General features: G+C 46.4%; 2 protein-coding genes and 1 long non-coding RNA gene across 3 annotated transcripts in view; 2 read left to right on the top strand and 1 right to left on the bottom strand.

Moving 5' to 3' along the window:
• LOC112139021 overlaps positions 1 to 461 on the top strand; it is a 3,486-nt gene extending 3,025 nt beyond the window's left edge. Inside the window, exons 6-7 of the mRNA XM_024261715.1 lie at positions 68 to 303; positions 407 to 461. Coding sequence (XP_024117483.1) covers positions 68 to 303; positions 407 to 461 — 291 coding nt within the window. The remainder of the gene's footprint in view (positions 1 to 67; positions 304 to 406) is intronic.
• On the top strand, positions 7 to 1,526 carry LOC112139017 (myc-associated zinc finger protein-like). The gene is made up of 4 exons (XM_024261712.2): positions 7 to 303; positions 407 to 611; positions 691 to 930; positions 1,025 to 1,526. Exons 2-4 carry the CDS (start codon positions 568 to 570, stop codon positions 1,518 to 1,520), a joined length of 780 nt encoding a protein of 259 aa, XP_024117480.1. The 5' UTR covers positions 7 to 303; positions 407 to 567; the 3' UTR covers positions 1,521 to 1,526.
• A 5,268-nt stretch (positions 1,527 to 6,794) lies between these two features.
• LOC112139018 lies at positions 6,795 to 7,951 on the bottom strand. Its single transcript, XR_004947483.1, has 3 exons — positions 7,808 to 7,951; positions 7,636 to 7,735; positions 6,795 to 7,558 (listed from the first exon to the last, which is right to left on the bottom strand). It is a non-coding gene; the product is annotated as an uncharacterized LOC112139018 (long non-coding RNA).
• Positions 7,952 to 7,960: the final 9 nt, after the last annotated feature.

Genomic DNA, 7,960 nt, shown 5'->3' with positions numbered 1-7,960 from the left:
CACCTTCAACGGCCCGGCAGGACGCGACACCCTGGACATCCCGTTACTGGACGCTCTCCGCATCCAGGACACCTGGAGCACCCAGAGGCGGCACCTCAGCTGCATCCAGGACTGGCCGGGGGTGCAGCTCTACACCGAGACTGGTAGGCTGACTAAAGGTGGGGTCAGCCTGCCAGTTTATCGCTGCGCGAGAGGCTCCACGTCTGACACGGACAGATCTGAGCCATCTGGTCTGCCCCCCCCCAGAAGAGGTTGTCCGTCCCGGTATTTCGCAGACATCAGCATCTCTCCTCAGACTCTGAGGTAAAAGCTGCTACACGATTCATGTATCATACTATCTGAAAACGTGATTTGTTATAAGATTTTCTTTGGTTTGCCTTTGCCGACTGTCCTGCTTCTGTTGCAGGAAGAGGTCCAGGGTCCTGATGGTCAGCCAGGATATCAACACATCAGCAGGGTAGACCGATTGTTGCACTATGGGAACGCCTCCCAGAGTCTGACAAGCAGCGGGTCGTCTACCCTGACAGGCACCGGGACAGACAGCCCAAAGGGCGTTTCAAGGCAGCGATGGGGAAGAGCACTTCCTGTCCTGGGAAGGAGTCTCTCCAACGGTAAGTTGGCTTTTTCTGAAAGTTTTTTACCTGCTTAAAAATCTGCTTCATTTTCTTCTTTTCTTCCACATAACTCCAGCTGCCTTTTGGGATTGAACGCCGGCCCTGCAAACTGGCCTGACGCCAGCCGCCTGGTGGAAGCCATTTGCAGCCAGCTCTGCCGGCTTTACCCGTCAGCAACAAGAACCAGGGGGGTTCTGAAGACCCGTTGGTCCCTGGTCTTGGGGGACTACGTGGCCATCAGGGAGGCGGTCCTCGGGAGCCCCAGGCTGATGGCTCAGAACGGTCTTCAGCTGAACCAGAGGACCCTGTCACAGTGGTGAGAGCTTGAACTTCTGCGGTCTGATGTCACACCTGTTCAAACAATCCCAGCATGGCGGTACCAACATTTTTTTGTATGTGTGTGTCTTCAGGTTCTCCAGCAGGCAGAAGAAGTGGGAGAGGGCTGTGCTGGAGCAGGAAGTCAGACTCCTTCCTGCTGCTCCAGCTGTCTCCCTGCAGCCTGTGCTTGAAGCTAAAGGGCTGTCCTTGGTTCAGGTGGGACAGGGACAGCCCTTCGACTACGGGACGCCAGAGGAGAAGCTCTCTCTCCCATTAATGAGACCTGCCCCTCCTGCTCAGCCGCTCCAGCTGGGTAGTGAGGATCCAGCACCATCTCCACCACCACCACCGCCTCCTCTACCTCCTCCTGGTGAGCGTGTGCCCAGGACGACCGCCTTCAGGAGGAGGAAAGCAGCAGAAGCAGCAGCTGCTGCACCAGAGGACCCTCCTGCAACAAAAGTCTGCCGGCAGACTGTACAGTACACCTGCACAAAGTGTGGTCAGCCAAAAAGGCTGGACACTGGCCTCACCAGAATTTTTGGTGTGTCATACTGTGCAGCTGTCGGCAGGAAAACTGTGCAGGAATAGACTAAAGAATTTAAGAAAAAACAGAATAAAAAAAGACTTTTGAACATTTTTTATTATGTTTTGTGCAAAATAAAACTTTTTGTCGAAAAGATTGTGTTCCTGTTTTTAAATTAGCCCCGATTAGAGTAAAAATGAGTTACTATGAACATTCTAAAGAACTGGATGTGAAGAAGCACTCTATAGAACTCATTCTAACTTTATAAAATAATTAAAATTAAGACTTTTCAATAAATCCAAACGTATAAGCTGTACGTTACAAGCTAAAACACACTTGGACGTTTCTACAGGAAAACGGCAGTGATGAAAACAAGGAAAACAGCAAAAAGGGTCTTCATGATGACTGGCAGCTCCACACATCTCAAAAAATATACTCTAAAAGCTTGTCCTAGGCATGTTTACATTAAAAAGGGTTCACCTGGCACGCTAAACGGTTTTTCCAGGATTAATCCTCTTCTTAGGTGTCCGTGGCAGATATAAAATCCGTTCCACCTTTGTCCACCATCGTCATGGGAGGGATCCCACATCAATGTAAGGGTGGGGTCACCTGGACTCCATTAGAGAGCACAAGGGTTCAATAAGCTTTAGGTTGTAGATTCAATCTGAAAAACAAGCACAAATCAACTGTTTACACACACACTTTACAAATCTTTTTTTCACTGAAACTATTTCAGATACCTTTGTTAATATATTACAGATTTTTCTGTAAATTGACACGATGGGGAGTGTGCAGGAACGGAGAGAGGACATGGAAAAAAGAACAACCAATAAAGACTATTGAACGATTTTTATTATGTTTTGTGGAAAGTAAAACATTTTGTTGAAATTTTTACTGGGGTCATCTGGACTCTATAAGAGAACACGAAGGTTCAATTAGCTTCAGGTTGTGGATTCAATCTGAAAAACAAGCACAACACAAAATGTTTACACAGGGTTCACAAAACTTCTTTCACTGAAACCATTTCAGACATCTTTGTAAATATCTTACAGATTTTTCTGCCAATTGACACAATCTGGAGTTTTTTGTTTGGATTGTCCGAGGTGGGGCTCGAACTCACCATCTTCTGAACTGCAGCAAGAGGCCCCCCTCTCTCCTCTTCCCCCTGAAAACCCCCCTCCTCCCCTCATCCTCCCACAGAGAAGAACAGCCGCCTGCCTTTGCGCAAAGTCAAAGCTCTTCCTCCATACAATAGCTACAATTCTAGATGTCTAAAACATGTTTTCCTCCAAACAGATTTCTTTACACAACCTTAATTGGTGATTGTCTTTATGTAACTTAAACCATTATTAACCTGTTATTCTAAAACTCTGTCTTTTTTTTAAGACTTGAAAATAAAAAATCTGCAAAGGAAATATGAATAATAATTCTCAAAATTCAGAGTAATGACACAGCATAGATGTGCCGAGAGTCCAGACAACACACAGAACTCCTCACACGCTAAAAAAAATTCAAGTCCAACAAAATAACCCAGCGTCCTCTCCTCGCGTGCTTTCTTGTTTTGGGCCACAGTTTCTCCCGATGCTCCCTGTCCTCTTTTGTTAAGTCCTCGTTGAAGCGCAGGCCTTAAGCTTGGAGAAATCCGTTCTTTTTAGCCGCTCTCCAAAGCTCCTCCTTCATGCGCCGGGAGATGTATCTGATGAGAACGCCTCGAGGCCTCGGGTCCTCCTGGCGTTTCCTTCCCAGTCGGTGAGCAACATCAACATCATCAGGAAACTTTTCCTTTTCTGAAGGCAGAACGTGATGGCAAATGTTGATCACCTCCTCCCACACATTTTCTTTGTCAGCCTCAGGAAGCCCATACAGCCTCAGATTCCATCGTCAACCGTAACTTTCCAGATCTGCAACCCGCATCATGCATCTCAGCGTAGATTCCTCACTTTTCTCCATGACAGCAACTTATCATTTATTAGTTTAATTTCAGAGAGGACCGTTTCGACCATTTTTTCAGGAGCATCACTTCTTGAATTGATCAAGTTGGCAAGCGAAATAACTGCATCATCAGACTTAATGGACCAGGGAATAGCAGGTCATTTGGCAAGAGGAGGTTACTTGGGGTCACTGGGAGTGGAGGAAAATCCTCCTCCAACGCCACGTGTACATCCATGCTGCTGCTGGAGTAGTCGAGCTTGTCGGCTAGCAAGCTAGCGGAGCTTTCCCTTTCTTTAAAGATTCTCTTCTTTTAGTGGACTTCTGCATTGTGCATGGAGGGAGTTCTCAAAATGTGTCAAAAACACAATCCGGAGCGTTTCCTGGCCGTTTTTCAAGAAAAAAGTAGTTCTTGCTGCTCTAAAAAAGTTCACGAAAAAGTTTGGTGCTGAGAGCTCAATATAAACAAACTTCCTATATGGAACACGGAAGTAGGGGGGCTTGCTCTGTCCAGTTCTTTCTTATACAGTAAATGGTAACACCAGAATCTCTTCATGTAAAATAACTGCGTTTACATTGCACATTTGCGCAAAACTTTATTAAAATTCTAGGAATCTCACAAACTAACTCACGCAATAAGTCATCAAAAACACAGCGATAGATGAGAACAAGTATTTTTTATTTTTTTTGATTCACTAAAAGGGAGCATGTGGGTGACGTCACAGCACTGTCTGGTGCGCGCGTGCAGCGCAGCTGGTCTAAGATGTGTCAGAAGCCTGTTCAGCGATTTAAAAGAAAAAGCATTCTAACAAGAGAGCATCTGGACGCTTTTTCTGATTGAAAACACGACAAGGTCCATACAAGTTTCTGTCACGAAACTCGCGCAAGTGCGGCTACAGATGAAGCGATGAGGAAATCTTGGTGAACTTACGGAGGAGCTGCATGATTCCATATGACACGCAATTTCTAAAGAGCTGTGACGCTGTGGGACCTCTCAATCCGTCCGCTGTGCAGCGCTCAGGACAGACACTTCATACCAGGAAGCACATTTATTTCGAAAAAGTGTTTCCATTACAGTTTGGTGAAAAATGTCTATTTCGATTCGCCCCAAATATCACCTCCGCTAAGCGCAAAAACTTTTTTTCGGAAAATGCCAATTTTTTTCAAAATTGTGGTGCTTCCATTAAGAGAATTTATTATAAAAAATTCCAATTTGTGAAATTTCAGAGTAAATAGAAATGCGACTATAGTGACTGACATCACACAGATGATCCACATTTTTAAAGTGAAAATGTGAAGACAGTCACTTTCAGTCACTAGGAAGATATAATAATTTAAACATTTAACTTTTAACACATTTGTATACGTATTATGTTTAGCTTTGTCTTGTGAATGAACTCAATTCTATTATTTGTTTTATTTTATCTAATGTTTCTCCTGTTTGTTCCTCTCTAGGTCTGCTTCTGGTGGCGAGTGGACTTAATATCCAAAACAATCCAGCATTTACATTTAAAGGCAGTAAAATTCTAATTGTAACATATGAATATGGCTCCTGCTAATGTGTGTGATTCAATAAAAATTGGGAGGTGGTCTGCTGGAGCAGAGGAGGCTCTCAGAGACTGCTTCCAGTCTACTGACTGGAATGTCCTGCTTGGGTCACATGGGGAGGATATTGATGGAGCAGTGGGATAGATGACAGACTATTTTAACTTTTGTGTGGACATGGTGGTCCCAGCCAGAACTGTGAAATCCTTTCCCAACAATAAACCCTGGGTCACAAGTGATGTTAAAGAAGTTCTGAACAGAAAGAAGAGGGCATTCAGGAACAAAGACCTGGAGGAAATGAAGAAGGTCCAAAAAGAACTTAAAACGTGCACGGGGGAGGCTAAGGAGGAATACAGGAGTAAACTGGAGAAGAAGCTGGGAGACAACAACATGCGTGATGTCTGGCATAGCATGGGAGTTATGACCGGCTGCAGCAAAAAGGGGGCAGCATGGTGGATGGGGGGTTGAAGAAAACCGAAGAACTAAACTACTTTTTTAACCGGTTCAGTGCCCCTCAATCTGCTGGTCCCTCCCCACAGGTCTCCTCCAAACATCCTGACCACCCTAGCTCATCTCTCCCTTCCACTCATCTCCCCCCATCACCCTCACCTGGCTCCAGCCACCACCCTCCTCCCATCACTGCTGAGCAGGTGAGCAGAGAGCTGAGGCGGCTCCACCCCAGGAAGGCGGAGGAACCAGACCGAGTGTGCCCGCTGTGGAATGACGAGTGGCGATATATTGATGGTTGAAATCCGAGCTCTTTATTAGCAGGCTTCAGTCCTCGAGACACACACTTCGTACAGCTGCCGTAAAACATACTCTCTCTCTGTCGTAAAATCACACTGTCCCTCAGTGTCGTAATTCAACAGGTCTGAGGTTATCATTCATTATATGACACCCGCGACTTCTAAAAGCCTGTGCTACTGAGCTGGGAGGACCTCTACAACAGGTCTTCAATCTGAGCCTGCAGCTGGGGAAGGTCCCGTCACTCTGGAAAACCTCATGTATTGTTCCTGTACCCAAGAAGATTCGCCCCAGTGATCTGAGCGACTACAGGCCAGTCGCTCTCACTTCATACGTCATGAAGACGCTGGAGCGGCTGGTCCTGCAGCAGCTGCGACAGCAGGAGCAGAGTGCCAGAGACCCTTTGCAGTTCGCTTATCAAGCAAAGCTGGGGGTTGAAGATGCTGTCCTTTACCTCCTACATCGAACCCTCTCCTACCTGGATGTGGGGGGATGGGCAGTGAGGATGCTGTTTTTTGACTTTTCAAGCGCTTTCAACACAATCCAGCCCCTCCTGCTCCAGCAGAAGCTTCTCTCCCAGGCTGTCAACCCCCACCTGGTGAATTGGATTACGGACTACTTGACCAACAGGCCACAGTTCGTCAGGATGGGGAGCTGCTGCTCCTCCATGCTGACCAGCAGCACAGGAGCTCCACAGGGCACCGTACTTTCACCTCTCCTCTTCACCCTCTACACTACTGACTTCCAGTACAACTCTGAAACATGCCACATTCAGAAATATTTAGATGATACTGTGATTGTGGCATGTATCAAGGGGGGTGAGAAGGGAGAATACAGAGGCCTGGTGCAGGACTTTGTGGAGTGGACTGGGCGGAATAATCTCCATCTGAACATCAAGAAAACAAAGGAGATGGTTTGGGACTTCCGCTGCACATCCACTGCTCCACGGCCCATTGACATCCATGGAGAAGTGGTGGAGGTTGTTGACACATACAAATTCCTGGGAGTTGTTTTAGACAACAAACTGAAATGGTCAGCAAACACGGACACCATTTACAAAAAAGGGCAGAGCAGGATGTACTTTTTAAGGAGGCTCGCCTCTTTTAATGCCTGTGTGGTAAGTGGAATAAAGGATGAGTAGATCGATTGCACACAAAGGCAGGAGGCGTGGTTCAGAGTTAAAAATAAAATTTTTATTACAAAAGTTCTAAAAATCAATTAAAAACAAGAAATTTCAATAAAACATTCACACAAACTAAAAAGGGGAAAGATCCGTTTAGCTGAGGCCCGTTAGCTACGCAAGGTGGAGGCCCCCAAAACAAAACAACTAAAATGTAATTCACCCCAAGCTCGTGATATGACACACTCACACGTGAATCCCTTCACCAGGACACGACACTCCAAACGAGGGAAACCTCCACCTGGGCACGAGACTGGGTCCTCAGCACTGAGGGGAGGGGGAAACAAATAATTAAAATCCACACACAACAAGAAATATAAATAAAAAACAGAACACTTTAGGAAGAAGTGGGAGCTGAGCTGATCGGCTCGTGCAGCTCCACTTCACCAAATAAAAAAAAAAAACACAGTGCTCATTCAATAGTTAAAATCACAACCTTAAAAGCACCAAGCTAAAAGGGTGAAAAGTCTGGAGATGAGAACCGCTCGTGATCTCCAGTGGGGGGGGGCAGAGTCCGGGAGTGCCCTGGTGTTTCTTCCTCATGCACCTTCCGACGGACGTTACGGCGGAAAGCCACCCCAGCAGAATCCTCGACGTAGGCTACACGGCGTAGTGCAGAACAAGCGAATGTGAAGTCGTCCAGAAATTCAGATTAAAAAAACAGCAGCTGCTCCAATATTAGCGGGAGCACCAGAAAGTCCCTGGCTGTGGAAGACATTAAATTTAAAAAGAAAAGCGACAGCTTAGAGGAATGTGCGAGGCTTCAAGCACTGCTGACTCACCCGACTGTTTGTCACTTGAGAGGAACAGAATAGCGGCACGCGAAATGCAGGGGCTTTATTCAAGCTCGGACGTGATTGCAATTTGTTTGGTTATCCAGAGCTAAAACACGCAACAAAAGCAATGTGAAGCCTGCTGACATCTTCCCCTCGGCAGCCTGACACCGCTACATACCTGTAAGGCAATCTGGAAGTCCACAACCGGAAGTGGGCGGTTCCAAGGACCAGAAGATGCCCATCTTGGCCAGTGAGCACCTTGATCTTTATATATTGCCTCTAGGGGCCACTGCCTGTAATTACCCTCACAGCCACACCTGCAACAATCCAT

This window comes from Oryzias melastigma, unplaced genomic scaffold (genome assembly GCF_002922805.2).
Source record: "Oryzias melastigma strain HK-1 unplaced genomic scaffold, ASM292280v2 sc00396, whole genome shotgun sequence".
Classification (NCBI taxonomy): Eukaryota; Metazoa; Chordata; class Actinopteri; order Beloniformes; family Adrianichthyidae; genus Oryzias; species Oryzias melastigma.
This window is presented reverse-complemented; position numbering and strand designations above follow the sequence as displayed.

Excerpts from the sequence above, each read along its gene's own strand:
- LOC112139017 (XM_024261712.2), top strand. The coding sequence starts at position 568 with ATGGGGAAGAGCACTTCCTGTCCTGGGAAGGAGTCTCTCCAACG. Across the intron at positions 612-690 it reads GGGAAGGAGTCTCTCCAACG|CTGCCTTTTGGGATTGAACG; the intron begins GTAAGTTGGCTT and ends ACATAACTCCAG. Across the intron at positions 931-1,024 it reads CAGAGGACCCTGTCACAGTG|GTTCTCCAGCAGGCAGAAGA; the intron begins GTGAGAGCTTGA and ends GTGTGTCTTCAG.